At 44.2% G+C, this 15745-nt stretch overlaps 1 protein-coding gene across 2 annotated transcripts in view; it reads right to left on the bottom strand.

The window, feature by feature from the left end:
* LOC129701196 (chondroitin sulfate N-acetylgalactosaminyltransferase 1-like) overlaps positions 1–15745 on the bottom strand; it is a 211129-nt gene that overhangs the window by 55543 nt on the left and 139841 nt on the right. For both annotated transcript variants that reach the window (XM_055642302.1, XM_055642293.1), the window contains one exon: positions 10271–10487. In XM_055642302.1, the coding sequence (XP_055498277.1) occupies positions 10271–10487 (217 nt within the window). The remainder of the gene's footprint in view (positions 1–10270; positions 10488–15745) is intronic.

The following is a 15745-nucleotide window of genomic DNA, read 5'->3' on the forward strand; positions in this document are numbered from 1 at the left end:
GCTGAAAGTATAATAATTCATCCGAATATTCGGGCTATAATACCAGGGACTCAAAGAATAAAATCTCATTATATGCAGACGATATACTTTTATATATTACAAAGTCACAAACGAGCATACCAAATTTATTAAATTTAATAGAGGAATTTGGGTCTTTTTCTGGATATAGAATAAACTGGAATAAAAGTGAAATCATGACATTAAAACCTCAAGAACCTACACACTTATTGAAGTTCCCCTTTAAAATCGCAACAGAAAAATTTAAATATTTGGGTATTGATTACTAGAAAATATAAAGCATTATTCAATGCTAATTTTATACCTTTATTAAATAAACTTAATACGCTGATTAAATTTTGGAAAACACTTCCTTTATCATTATAAATTAGGTAGAATAAATGCAATAAAAATTATCTCCCTACCACAATTACTATACCTATTTCAGTTTATACCGGTATATATACCAAAATATTCAACAAAACAAAATTAGACTCTAATATTACTAATTTCATTTGGGACTATAGATCACATAGAATTACAAAAAAACACTTATGTAAATCAAAAGAGGTCAGGGGACTTTCACTTCCGAATTTTATGTATTATTACTGGGCAATGCATATTAAGAATATAATTTACTAGACCAAGTGCAGACCCGTTGGGTCTGTTCCCCCAAAGTGCGGTTGTGTGGGGTGGGGGGGGCGGCATGCAGCGTCACACACACTAACTATCCCCCCCCCCCCCCCGCACTCACGCTAATTACCCCCTTGATATTATATTAATATTATTAATTTGCTCCTTTTACCCCATAACCACCCTATCTATTGACACACAGCCCCCAACTTGCAGTCACATCTAAAGAGGTGTGGGGGGGGGGGTAGGGGTAGAGAGTGAGGGCAGAGAGAGAAGGGGCAGAGACACAGAGAGAGGGGCAAGAGGGAGAGGGGGGTGGCGAGGAGGAGGAGAGGGAGGGTGGGGTGAGAGGGGAAAGGTGGGGGTGGAGGGGAGGAGAGAGAGTGAGGGGGAGAGGGGGGAGAGGTGAGGGGAGGAGGGGAGAGGGGAGGAGAGAGGTGAGGGGAGGGGGGGAGAGAGGGGGAGGGGATGGGGGAGAGGGGGAGGGGAGGGGGGAGAGGGGGAGGGGAGGGGGAGAGGTGAGGGGAGGGGGAGAGGTGAGGGGAGGCGTTGAGGGGAGAGGTGAGGGGAGGGGAGAGGGTGAGGGGAGGGGGAGAGGTGAGGGGGAGGGGAGAGGTGAGGGGAGGGGAGAGGTGGGGAGCAGGGTGGGTGGAGGGACGGGGGAGGGGGTGTGGGGGGGGTGTGTGGAGGGGAGGGGGGTTTAGGAGGAGGTGGGGCGGGGGGGGGTGGGGGGGGAGGAGTGGGGTGGAGAAAAAGAGGGGAGAAAGAGAGAGGGGTGAAAGAGAGAGGGGGGAGAGAGGGGAGGAGGGGAGAGGAAGGGGGGGGGAGAGGAGAGGAGAGGGGAGAGGGGGGGGGGGGGGAGGGGGGGCGGAGAGGAGAGGGGGGGGTGGATAAAGAGAGTGGGGGGAGGGTGAGAGAGAAAGGGGGGGGGTGGGGGAGGGGGGGGGGGGGGGGGAAAAGAGGGAGGGGGAGTGGGGGGAGGGGGGGGGGGGAGGGAGAGGGGGGGAAGAGAGAGTACCTTTTTATTTCAACCCAACCCCCCCAAACAACCATTTGCAGGCAGTGCTTTTTTACTTTAACCATATTTTCATTTTCAAACCACATTAAGGGTACTTACTCACAGTTGTGTGAACATGTGTTCAGTGTTATTCACAGCTCAGAGAAACGTGACCCTCTGCCTTCCTCCAGCTTGCAGACTAATTGAGGCACACCACTTCCTGGTTTTATAGTCCATCCCCCTGCCGCCAGTTGGGGCCGCAGAGAGAATGGGGAATTTTGTAAAATCATTAATATCTCTGTCATTTTTCATCGAATGGAAAGATCCTCGGCACACATGCGGCGGAGGGGTGCACTGAGCGAGGTGGCCACAAATGATGGCCGTAGGTGGCGGCGTTCACTCGGAAATCGCAGCACAGATTGCCAAAACCAATCAAGAACAGACTTTTAGTAATATAGATAGATAGATAGATTGGCTGGATAGTTCTACCCAACAGACAGAATGGATAAAAATGGAGAAAGAGGATTGTCATCCTTGTAATATAGGAACGATCCTCTTCTCCCAGAAAAAAATGAATAACACAATATAAAAGAAGAACCCAATTATATATGGTACAATAAGAATTTGGAAACAAATAAAATTATCTTTAAAATTAAGAAATTTATCATTGTTAATGCCAATTGCGAATAACCCTTTATTTAAACCATCTCTTATTGATAAGACATATAACCAATGGGAAAGTCTCGGAATTAGAAGGATCAGGGATATGTACGAAATGGGAAACCTACTATCATTCCAACAATTACAATTAAAATTTAAATGAAAAACAACCAATATTTTAAATATCTTCAGATTTGCAATTTCATGAAAAAATATATACAAGGATATCAAAAAATAACTTTTGAATTATTGGAAGAAGCAATGAATATTGAAGCTGACTCACAAAAATTAATATCATATTTATTTGTATAATAGCATTCTAAATATAGACCTACCATCAACAGAGGTACTTAGAGAAGAGTGGGAACGGGAACTAATGATAAAAATTACGAAGGTTACATGGGAAAAGTACTTGATATATAGTTACAAATGTTCGATTAATGTAAGACATAATCTAATTCAATTTAAAATTTTACATAGATTATATTATTCAAAAACAAGATTGAACAAATTCTATCCAAATATATCCGCCATTTGTGATAAATGTCTATCCCAAAATGCAACTATAACGCACTCCTTAGTTTCCTGCATAAAACTTTATAGATTTTGGAATGATACTTTCAAAATATTTACAAAATTATTTAAGATAAGAATGGAACCTAATACTGAAATGATTATATTTGGCGTAATGGAATATGGGAATAAATTGAATACATCTCAAATTTTTTTTTTTTAAACTATGGTTTAATAATAGCAAAAAAATTAATACTTAAATTTTGGAAAAATACATCAATACCAACGCTTAAAATGTGGATTGCAAGTATGTTGGACACCGCACATCTTGAGGAAATACGATTCCTCCTAATGGATAAATCAGACCAATTCATAACGAGTTGGTCTCCATTCGTCGTCTTTTTGGAATCATATGGTGCAACACAATTGTAAAAAATAATTGTTTCAGGACTGGACGAGGGTTGGTCAAGATTATAAACAATGATCTCCTTACTTTTTTGTTTTATTCCCTTTTTTCTATTTTCTTTTTCTCAACTTTCTTCACTCATTCGTCTTTTTTCTTTTTCTTCTCATACTATATATCTCATGTCTTTCTATCCTTTACTAACTTCTTTTTCTTATACTAATCTTTCTTTAATATAACAAAAAAAAGCTGTACATAAAATGTATTATGAAAATATATATTAGGCACTTTGGTGCCATATGATTGTACTTACTTCTAATAAAATAAAATTAAAAAAAAAACAAAAAAACATGCTGTTCCAACAAAGTCCTAAAAGGCTCAAGGAACTGCATCTCTTACATCAAAGCATGCTGCAACTCTCGAGGCTCTATACCAAATACAACTATTTCAGGTAACTACTGTAGATGTTCCTGCTTGCGTTAGAACTGGCCCTGTATGTTCACTCGCCTGTAACATTAACTAACGTTTTCTCTCTTTGCAGATAAAGACCTTATCTTTGGTATTCCAAGCATTTGCTTATTCCAGATTCCCTGCACAATTCCTACAGTTTTTGTCTGTCTACTCCCCTCATTCATCTCCCTCTATTTTCAATGCTCCAGATAAGTCAGCTACGATTAATAAGCCTCCATCACCCTTCCCCCACCCATACCACTTCCCCCTAGATACTTTCCACTGCAAACACAGATGGTGTACATCTGTCCTTATACTTTCCCCCTCACTTCCACCCAGGGACTCTGGCAGACATTCCAGGTAAAACAGAGGATCACATGCACATCCTCTAATCTCATCTACCGCAAAAAGTGTTCCCGATGTGGCCTCCTTTCCATCAGCGAGACCAAGCGTAGATCTGGCCACCATGTCACTGAACACTTGTGCTTGGTCTGCCAGGGCCTGTGGGATCTCCCAGTTACCAACCATTTTAACTCCCATTCCATTATGACTTTTCTGCTTGGGTATCCTCTATTGCTAGAGAGGCCACATGGAAACTGGAGGAAGAGCACCTCTTATTCTGCTTGGGTCGCTTACCTAAGGGCAGGTACACTGAATTCTCCAATTTTAGGTAACCAAATGAAAAAAAAAAACCTTCTTTCTCCCTCCCTTGTCATTGAGGGAGTGCAGCGTAGGTTCACAATACCCAGGGTGGCAGGACTGTCATATGTTGATAGAATGGAGCGGCTGGGCTTGTATACTCAAGAAGGATAAGAGGGTTTCTTATTGTAACATATAAGATCATTAAGAGTTTGGACACACTAGAGGCAGGAAACATGTTCCCGATGTTGGGGGAGTCCAGAACCAGGGGCCATAGTTTAAGAATAATGGGTAAGTCACTTAGAACGGAGATGAGGAAATACTTTTTTCACACAGAGAGTTGTGAGTCAGTGGAATTCTCTGCCTCAGAGGGCGCTGGAGGCCAGTTCTCTGGATACTTTCAATAGGGAGTTAGATAGAGCTCTTAAAGATAGCAGAGTTGGGTTATGGGGAGAAGGCAGGAACAGGGTACAGATTGTAGATGATCAGCCATGATCACATTGAATGGCGGTGCTGGCTGGAACGGCGGAATGGCCTACTCCTGTGCCTATTGTGGACTCATACCTATTTTCCCCTTCCCCCTCCATCTATATTCCTTCCTTTGTGCTTACAATTCATGCCTCTTCTATCCTTATCTCTCACCTTTTGTCTTTTCATCTCTGACCTTTGTTCATCTATCTGCCTATCGGCAAACCACGCTCACCAGTATAAACCCATCACTCGCCAAGCTTTGTCCTGCTGACCACTCTTCCAGCTTTCACCTTCCCCAACCCCCCCCACCCACAATCAGTCTGAAGAAGATTACCAACCCAGTTCTCCAGAGATGCTGCCTGACCCACTGAGTTACTCCAGCACTTTGTCTTTTTTTTGTTTTTGTAAATCAGTACTTCCAGTTCCTTGCATCTCCATCACCTGCTTTTGGGTGGTATCAGTAATATTCGTGCCAGCCAACATATTAACTCTCTTTCCTGATTAGTGCGGGTGTCAGGGGTTATGGGGAGAAGGTAGGAGAATGGGGTTAGGAGGAAGAGATAGATCAGAATGGCAGAGTAGACTTGATGGGCCAAAATGGCCCAATTCTACTATCACTTATGATCTTCCTCTTTCCATGGCTGCTGCCGAGTGTTTCCAGCAATTCCTATTTTCATTTCAAATTTCCAGCACCTGCAATGTGTTTTTTTTCCACTTAAAAGATTAACTTTGCTTTAGATCTCAGTGTGATCCTGGAAAGTTTCAATGAAAAGTAAATTTTGACTCGTAGCAGAAAATGTCGAGTAAATCTTGGCAGAGATCAAAAGATTAGTCTTACAAGTCGCACAGTTTCATGCTAGCACACACGTACAGTGCAAAACAAAGTCAGATACCAGCGTGAAGGCAAAACTACAACAATATGAATATGTAGTCTCACTTTTTCCATTCACTCTCAAAACTTACAATTTACAGAGGCCAATCAACATCAAAATTCGCACATATTTGGGATGTGGATGGAGACCTGGAGGTAACCGGGCAAAGGTGCAAACTCCACACAGACAGCACCCAAGCACAGGACCAAAGCCAGGTCTCTGGCCCTGTGAGTCACTGTGCCACCCTTGAAAGGGCATGGACTTGAAACACCAGCTCTGCTCACTCCATGTATGGTGGCATATCACATGCATGAATCTCCATATTTTATTAAAGTGCACCCTTATTTATGATCACCCTAACAAGGGACTAAAGATCACATCCGTATGGAGCTTTAACCAGACTACTCTTTGATTACGGTGTGCATTTGATCTTCACAATCAAATGAAGATGCACTTGTCTTGGAGTTGGTGCTGCCTTGATTCAAGAGATGGCTCCAGGGATCTCCTCAGAAGATTGACTAGCACCCACTGGAAAAAAATAAGTGGTGATCTCACCAAGGCATGCAAGATCCTGAAAAAAGTAGAGGCTGCAAGTCAAGACATGGATCCAAAACAGGGGTTTAAGCATCGGCCGATGCATTATCAGCGAGCATGACTGATAACTCTCAGGTTGTCATATCTTGAAGGGAAAATATCCACTGCATTGATGTAGCCTGGCCAATGCGACTCAATGAGATTGACTTTTTATTGCCTCCAAAGAAATAACCTAGCAGATTGCAGCAGGTAGCAATTTTGGGCGGCACAGCGGTAGAGTTGCTGCATTACAGTGCTAGACACCCAGGTTTGATCCTGGCTACGGGTGTGGTCTGTACGGAGTTGGTATGTTCTCCCTGTGACCACGTGGGTTTTCTCCAGTGCTCCGTTTTCCTCCCACATTCCAAAGGTGCGCGGGTTTGTAGGTTAATTGGCCTCTGTAAATACTTCCTAGAGTGTAGGATGGAACTGTACGGAATGTTGTTTGGTCTGCATGGACTCAGTGGGCCAAGGGGCCTGTCTCCATGCAGTAATCTCTGAACTAAAATCAGTTGTACTATATTGGCATGAAAAATCTTGAACAGCAGCATTTCAGTGAGTGGACCATCTTCACCAAGGAACAACAATAATTACAGGTCTTGTCTATAATGTTACGTGGGTCAAATTTTTATAATTTAGAGAAACACGCAGTACAGAAGCAGGTCTTTCGGCCTACATGCCGACCGTCAAGCCACCCGTTCACACTATGATATCCCACTTCCTCAGCTACTCTCAACACACTTGGGGGCAATTTTAGAGGCCATTTAACCTACAAACCCACAAGTCTTTGGGATGTAGGAGGAAACCGGAAAACCCAGAGGAAACACACGCGGTCACAGGGAGATCATGCAACCTCCACATGGACAACACCCAAGGTCAGGTCTCTGGTGCTGTGAAACAGCAACTCTACCAGTTGACCCGTAGAGAATGGTCAAGAGGCTGGGTTTGCTTTCTTTTCGAAATGACAAGCTCCCCCACCAAGCATATTGGATGCAGAAGATAGGAAACAGAAGGAAATCAATGGAAGCAAGCAGTGCGTCCAAAAGCATACAATGGTACAGGCGACAGGAAGCAGATGGAGTCCAGAACGCCTGCAATGTAAGCCGAGGCTTATGAAACAACATTGCATCTGTTCTCCCAGCTGATTGCTGAATCAGTATTTGGACATGGTTCATGTTTTTAAACAATCTAACACTTGCCATCATTTCATGGTCAGACCACCAGGTCTGCTTTATATTTGGTCTGATCGGACTTGAATTTCTAATCCCTGTGCAACTTATCAAAATTGCTAGACCACAATTTCTCCCAGTTCCAATACATTCCACTCTTCCTAAAAGTTTAGTTCAGTTTTAGTTAATTTTCGACTGGGCTGCGCATGATCTTGAGGTTTTTGGAAGATTTATGAATGAAGACATTTTCTTCAGATCAACATCTCCATTTACTCCATTAAGGAGATTCTGGATCCTGATGAGAACCAGTATTTAAAATCATGACATAAAAGCAAAATGCTGAACGTCAGAGAGAACAGGTAATAATGCAAATACTCAACAGCAGGATCTATGGGGAGAGAAACCAAATTAGTGTCTCGGGTCAACCAAACAGCGAAACCTTTCTTTCTTTCTCTTCAGATTCTACTTAATATAGAATATTTCCAGTTTTTCCATTGGATTTGAGGCATATCTCAGATGGGTGGAAACAGTGGATGATCTTGCCATTGAGGATGGATACTACTGTGTATACCCTGCACAGCTTCAACCTTCCCTGGTCCTGACAGATTCAACCTTAGGGAGATTTTGCTCATTGTTTGTCTATCCCACAACACAATTTCTCAAGATTTGTTTTGCCTAGTTGCTCCCTTTACTAAGTGAACGGAAAGCTGGCAGTTTGTCGTCGGGCCAACTTTCTCTGTCCCAAGGTGGGTCATTTTCTTGCCAACTAAATGTCCAGACTTGGATTTTTTTTAAATATGAAGCATGTACAGTGGTGTACAGCTGGTAGAGCTACTGCCTTACAGCGCCAGAGACTTGGCTTTGATCCTGACCTCGGGTGCTGACAGTGTTGGGTTTGCACGTTCTGCATGGGTTTCCTCCAGGTGTACCGGTTTCCTCCCACATCCCAAAGACATGTGGGTTTGTAGGTTAATTGGCTTCTGTAAATTGCCCCTGGTGTGTCATGGAATAACTAGTGTGAATCTAGGGTGATCAATGGTGAGTGTGGAGTTGGTGGCCTTGAAAGGCCCGTTTACATGCTGTATCTTTAAACTCGAAAGGTACTGTTCTATACATCTACTGATGTGTCATGTCCTCTCAACAAACTCCTAACAACAGAAGTAGAGCAAAGCTGGTGCTAAAGGAAAAACTTGTACTTACCTAATCCTTTTCACAACCTCAACACATCCATATGCCTTTCCCAGTCAATTAAGACATGTTATTGTAAAGCAGTTAGCAAGACAGCCAGTTAGCACACAGCAAGCTTCCACAACTAACAGTGCACCAAGAAAGAGATTTTGTGTCGTATTATAGACATTTATCCCTACAACATAGTGGAACAGCGGTAGAGTTGCTGCTTTGCAGTGCTGGGGTCCCGGGATCGATCCTGATTATGGGTGCTTGTCCGTATGGAGTTTGTACATTCTCCCCGTGACCTGCATGGGTTTTCTCCGGGATCTCCAGTTTCCTTACACACTCCAAAGACGTGCAGGTTTGTAGGTTAAGTGGCTTGGTATAATTGTAAATTGTTCCTAGTGTGTGTGTAGGATAGTGTTAGGGTGCAGAGATTGATACAGAGCTGGATGGTGTGGATTTGGTGAGCCGAAGGGCCAGTTACTGCACTGTATCTCTAAACGAAACAAACTTAGAATAGTTACATTCCCACAGCCATCAGGCTATTAAACCTGGCTCAGACAAAACTCTGATCATTAATAACCCATTATCTGTTATTTGCACTTTATCAGTTTATTTATTCATGTGTGTATATATTTATATAATGGTATATGGACACACTGATCTGTTTTGTAGTAAATGCCTACTATGTTCTGTGTGCTGAAGCAAAGCAAGAATTTAATTGTCCTATACAGGGACACATGACAATAAACTCACTTGAACACTTGAACTTGAGAAAGAATGAGCCTTCCTTCAACAACATGGAAGCATCAAGCTACCTCAAGTATGACCCCGTGAGATTTTCTGGACCGACCAGTGGGGAAAGAATAGATCTTCCTTTGTCTGTGTTAGTGATATGGTAGACCAAGTCCACACTCATCTTTATCTGTACACTTTATTCATGTATAGTCTTTTCTTTGACTGGATAACACACAACAAAACCTTTTCAATTTACCTCAGTACACGTGACAATAAACTAAACAGTACCTTTGAATAATTGTCCTTTTATCTGCAGGCTAGGTCAAAACCAAAACAGAGCCCATGATGCATGTTAAAATGTGCCAAGATTTCATTTCATCTACTTTATTCACGGAGGGTGGTGGGTATATGGAATGAGCTGCCAGAGGGAGTCGAGTCAGGTTCATTAATAACTTTTAAAAGACACTTGGGCAGATACTTGGATAGGAAAAGTTCAGAGGGATATGGGCCAGTTGTGGGCAAATGGGGCATGTTGGTTGGCATGGGCGAGTTGGGTCAAAGGGCCTGTTTCCATGCTGTTTCTACGACTCTATGAAGTAGATGATAAATCCTACCATTACAAGGTTGATGGATTGTTAACAAGGTAGCAACTATAATATAACAGCACAGAGATCAGAGGTGCTGAGCTGTCAAGTATATTCAAGGCAGAGGTAGATTTTAAGCTCAAGAGGAATCATGAAAATTAGGCAAGGAAAATTGAATTAAGGGCATGGATCACATCAGCCGTGATGGGATTTACTATTGAAGTAGATTCCTGCTACTCACTCCTGCTCTAACATTCTAGCGTTCTCACTCTGGGAAGTAGAAAAATCACCATTAGCCAATGAGTTGAATTTCATCCGACGAATATGGGAAAAATCAATTTGCATGTTTTGAAAAATCATTACAAATTGGTAAAAAAAAAAGGAATTAAATAATTTACCTGAAATTATGCATGAATTGCCGGAATGTATCAGCTCTCTTTGCCAGTGGTACAATGATATTAATCAGCATGTTGGCCGTGTCCACCTTTTCCATCTTAACGTTCATGAGTGGGCCAAAGGGGCGAAACAAAGCGAGACGTTTGAACTCATGGGCTCGGTCTCCTTTGAACGTCAGCTCATACAACGTTCCTTTGTCCTTCTCTGTGCGGTAGATGCCTGCAGGAACAACAGCAGGTCAACAATGCCAGATCAATATTCTTGATTAGTACAGGCGTCAGGGGTTATGGGGAGAAGGTAGGAGAATGGGGTTAGGAGGGAGAGATAGATCAGCCATGATTGAATGGCAGAGTAGACTTGATGGGCCGAATGGCCTAATTCCACTCCTATTCCTTATGACCATATGACACAGCACCCCCTACAGAGACAAATTCAGCTACGGTGCTCACAATGGTTGCGATGAACAGCAATCTCTTTAAGAGGGATCACATGCACAGGTGGGATGCTTACAAGAGCTCACAAGGTCAGGAAAGTATTTGAAGGAAACGTTGACAATTATGAAGGTAGAGAAAGAGTAAAGGAGGGAAAACATTTCAAAGACTGAAGGATTGATAAACAAGAAAGAGACTCGGAGAAATTGGAGAAATTGTCAAAAAAAAACAAGGCGATGATTGATCGTTTGAAAGATACAGCGTGTAATCAGGCTCTTTGGACCCATTGAGACCACACCGACCACGAATCACCAGTTCACACTAATTCCATGTTATCCAACTTTCTCATTCACTCCCTATATACTTGGGGCAATTTAAAGAGGACAATTAACCTACACATCTTTGGGATGCTGGAGGAAATCGGAGCAACCATAGGAAACCCACGTAGTCACAGGGAGAACATGGAAACACCACAAAGACAGCACTCAATGTTAGGATCAAACCTGGGTCCCCTGCATTGTGAGGCAGTAGCTCTACCAGCATATTTTTTATACAGAGTCAAAGCAGAAGCAAGCCTTTTGACCCACTATGTACTATGTCAACCATCAAGTACCCGAACGGTTTCGGCCCGAAACGCTGCCTATTTCCTTCGCTCCATAGATGCTGCTGCACCCGCTGAGTTTCTCCAGCATTTTTGTGCACCTTCGATTTTCCAGCATCTGCAGTTCCTTCTTAAACCCATCTGTACTTACCTCATATACAAGCACTTTGTCCATAGATTCAAGTACTTGCCCAGATACTTATATCGTAGCGAGAATTTGGAATGTACTGCTGGTTGGGATAGCAAATGTAGATTCCCAAAGATACAAAACTTGGAGAAATTAAATGCAGGGATATGAAGAAAGAGCAAGGAGTTGGGACTACTACAAAATGAAGTGCTCCGCCACAGAACAAGATGCTGAATCACCTCTTGACATACAATTCCATTTCACCAGCTGAAGAAGTCCAAAACAATGAGGCCAAATCTCAGAATTATTATTCAGCCAGTCAGGACTGATGTCAGGAAGCAAATCTTCACAAGGGGGCAGTGGAAATGTGGAATTTGCTCTTAAATTCAGTTTATGTTTAGTTTATGTTCAGTTTACTCTTAGATACAGCATGGAAACAGGCCCTTCAGCCCGCACTGACCACCAATCACTCGTTCAAACCAGTTGATGTTATCCCACTTTCGCATCCACCCCCAACACACTCAGGAAAATTTATGGCACAAAACCTCATGTCATTGGGATGTGAGAGGAAACCAGAGCACTCGGAGAAAACCCATGCAGTCACAGGCAGAACTTGCAAACTCCGCAAAGATAGCACCCCCGAGATCAGGACCAAACCCTGGTATCTGGCACTGAGACTGCATCATTGTGCCACTTCTCCAAAAGGGTGTTGAATGTGGGGTAGAGGAAGGACGTTCATTGATTGAAAACATCATTTGACCTGGGTATCATGGAAGCAAATTAAGTTAAGGTGCCAAGTGTTTAAGATCCATCGTTCTTGGTTGGCAAGTGTGTCAATGGCTATGGGGAGAAGGCAGGAGAATGGGGTTTAGATGGAAAAATAGATCAGCCATGATTGAATGGTGGGGTAGACATGATGGGCTGAATGGCCTAATGCTGCTCCTATGACTTACGAATTTATGAAAGGATATTTTACCTGTGACCGGAAGGAACCAATAGTGGAATGAGCTGAAATGGTCTCCTCTTCCTGTTATCAAGTTCAAGTTCACACTTATTGTCACATGCACCAATTAAGGTGCAGTGTTATCCACATCACAAACAGACAATCTTGTTGCAAACTCCTTTAAAGTAAAAATCAATAAATTGGATTTTATTTTTGAAATACGACTATGCGATTTGAAACCATTCTGCATGACAACTTCACTCACAAGTTCACAAGTTTTCAGAGTATAATTAGGCCATTCGGCCCACCGAGTCTACTCTGCCATTCAACCATGGCCAATCTCTGACTCCTAATCCCATTTTCCTGCCTTCTCCCCATAACTTTTGACACCCGTTCTAATCAAGAATTTGCCTTTCTCCACCTTAAAAATATCCACTCTTGGCCTCCACAGCCCTCTGTGGCAATGAGTTCCACAGATTAACTAGAAACATAGAAAATAGCAGGAGTAGGCCACTTGAGGCAGGACCGCCATTTAACATGATCATGGCTGATCATCCAAAATCAGTTCCCTGTTCCTGCTTTCTCCCTATATCCCTTGATTCCGTTAGCCCCAAGAGCTAAATCTAATGGGACTGTCCCACTTAGGCGACCTTATAGGCAAATGCAGGAGACTCTGCGCTCGCCACACGATCGGCAGATGGTCGCCACATGTTCGCTGGTGGTCTCTGGTGAGTCTCCTTGATGGTCGCGAGGAGTTGCCACATTCTGGGAACTAGTCGCGGCCTCATTATGGTCGCCGCAAATTTTTCAACATGTTGAAAATTGGTCGCCCTGGAGATAATCGATAAACCTGTAGCCGTAGGTGCAGTTGTAGTGGGGTCGCCATGTAGTTATGGGTGGTCGAGGTAGTCGTAGGTAGTTTTAGTTAATCGTCTTTGCTGACTGGGCATTTTCATTGGTTCATTGGAGAAAAAAAACATAAGCAGGAGTTTTCAGAACGAAAGATAACCGGCCGGCAATGTTAAATGTCCGCCAAACTTCACAGCTGTGTATCTCTGGCTTATTAAAAGTTGGCTGGCTTCTTAAAAGTCTTCTCCACTCCTTCCCTCCCCCGCCTCCTCTTTGAAAGGACTTACCGTACACTGTGCTAGCCGTCTTAATTACAGGGGGGGGGGGGTTCATGGGGTGTGTGTGTGTGTGTGTGTGTGTGTGTGTGTGTGTGTGTGTGTGTGTGTGTGTGTGTGTGTGTGTGTGTGTGTGTGTGTGTGTGTGTGTGTGTGTGTGTGTGTGTGTGTGTGTGGGGGGGGGGGGGGGGGGTGTGTGTGTGTGTGTTCCACACTGACAGACGCCGTTCCAGTTCCCAGTTTTTCAGGTGACGCCGGCAATTGACAGGCCCATTACTTACTAACTACCAAAGAAGTTCCTCCTCACCTCCTTTCTAAAAGAGAGCACTTTAATTCTGAGGCTCTGGTCCTAGATTCTCCCACCAGTGGAAACATCCTTTCCACATCAACTCTATCTATGCATTTCATTATTCTGTAAGTTTCAACGAGGTCCCCTCTAAACACCAGCGAGTAGAGGCCCAACTTCAGTAGCCTGGGCTGTGAGCCTGCATGTTAAAACTACTGCACAGATGATGAATGTTTGACAAGGTGGATGGAAAGGCTGATTAGGGTGGCTGTTCCCTGTTGGTCTGAGGTGATAGAAGTGTCAGGTCCTCATCCAGTGCTAATTAGAATTGAATCACATTAGAAGACAAATTAATTTCAAGGACAACATGCAAAAAAAAAAAAAAAAATCATCCACGGAATAAATTGCTCATATCTGTTTGGAAACCTAATGCAATTTGCAATTTTTGAATTTGCAAGAAAATTCTGCAGCCTAATAATTCATTCCAAGATACAAGATACAAGATACAAGATGAATTTAATTGTCACGTGTGCCAGATGGCACAGTGAAATGAATTCCCATACAGCCATACAATAAAAATAAACAGGACTCAACACACTATAGAATTCACACAAAACATCCCCACACAGCAGAACCAAAGTTTCCCACTGTGTGGGAAGGCACCAAAGTCAGTCTCTTCCCACTGTTCCCCGTGGTCAGGGTCTCCCCAAGCCCTCCACAGTTGCAGCTACGGGCGGCCCGATGTTCAGGACCGCTCGCTGGGATGATACAAGTCCGACGTCGGGGCTGCGGGACGTCCTCAGCGGCGTGGACACCAGAGTCGGCCCCCTCCAACCGGAGTCGGCGGCTTCCAAAGTCCGCAGGCCGCGCCGGGTGGAGACTGCTGCTGTAGGCCCTCTGCAAGGCGCCCCAGGTCTCCACGATGTTGTTCAGCGCCGCCCACGTTGGAAGCTCTCCGCACCAGAGCTTCACGATGTTGGAGCAACGCTCCGGAGCTCCAACGGCGACCCAAGAAGGCATCGCCCGTTCCGCGGTGACTCCAGCGCTGCGCCGCCGTTGTAGCAGCCCTGGTCCGGATCCCGGTCCCCGGCAGGAAAGGCCGCTCCGATCCAGCTGGTAGGCCGCGAGGTGGGGGGCGAGGACGCGACTCGGAGAAATAGTCGCGTCCCCGCCAGGAAGAGACTGGGAGACGGTTTCCCCATTACCCTGCCCCCCTCCCCCACATAGAAAAGTAAAAGTTTCCCCCCAAAACAGACTTTGGACTAACTAAAAATAATAAAAAAGATGGAAATGACAGACAGGCTGTAGGCAGAGGCTGCTGCCAGGGCAGCCTTCAATTCCTGTAAGACCTTTAAAAGTAAAGAGGGAGATGTAACATCTTAAAAGTAAAGAGGAAGATGTGATGTCTGTGATGTCTTTGTAATGTGATATATGTAACAGAAACTCGTGTATGAGCCTCGTGACTGAGGTCGTGACCTTCAAGATAAAAGGCAGTGATTGCAGAATAAACGAGCTCTTGCTCTGGAACACAAACCCGGTGTGGACGTGTCTTTTGTGCTAGTCACAACTAAGCCTTACCTCAGACAAGAATACATTACATGGTGCCAGAAGAAAAAAAAGAAAAGAAAAAAGGGAAAGAAGTAGAGGAGAGCAAGCCTCAAGCCTCCATGGAAGAGAAGTAGTAGAGGAAGGTTCAAACAGGACAGTGGGGCCACTACCGGCGTCGAACAAGACCAACGAAACAGGGTGAGCCCGGCCGGAAGGAGTGTCAGCCCGGTCGTGAAAGCAACCCAATCGCGAGAGAAGCGGAGATAAGCCGAGAAGCCCGGTCGCAGGGGACGGCTGAGAGCGGGGAAAGCCCGGACGTGAAAGGAAGTCCGCCCCCGAGCGAAGCGTGGGTCCACGCGAAAGAAGCAGGACACAGCACTCAAGCACTTCAGCCCGGTCGGGACCAGAGTCAGCCCG

Source organism: Leucoraja erinacea, chromosome 1 (assembly GCF_028641065.1).
Source record: "Leucoraja erinacea ecotype New England chromosome 1, Leri_hhj_1, whole genome shotgun sequence".
Taxonomy (NCBI): Eukaryota; Metazoa; Chordata; class Chondrichthyes; order Rajiformes; family Rajidae; genus Leucoraja; species Leucoraja erinaceus.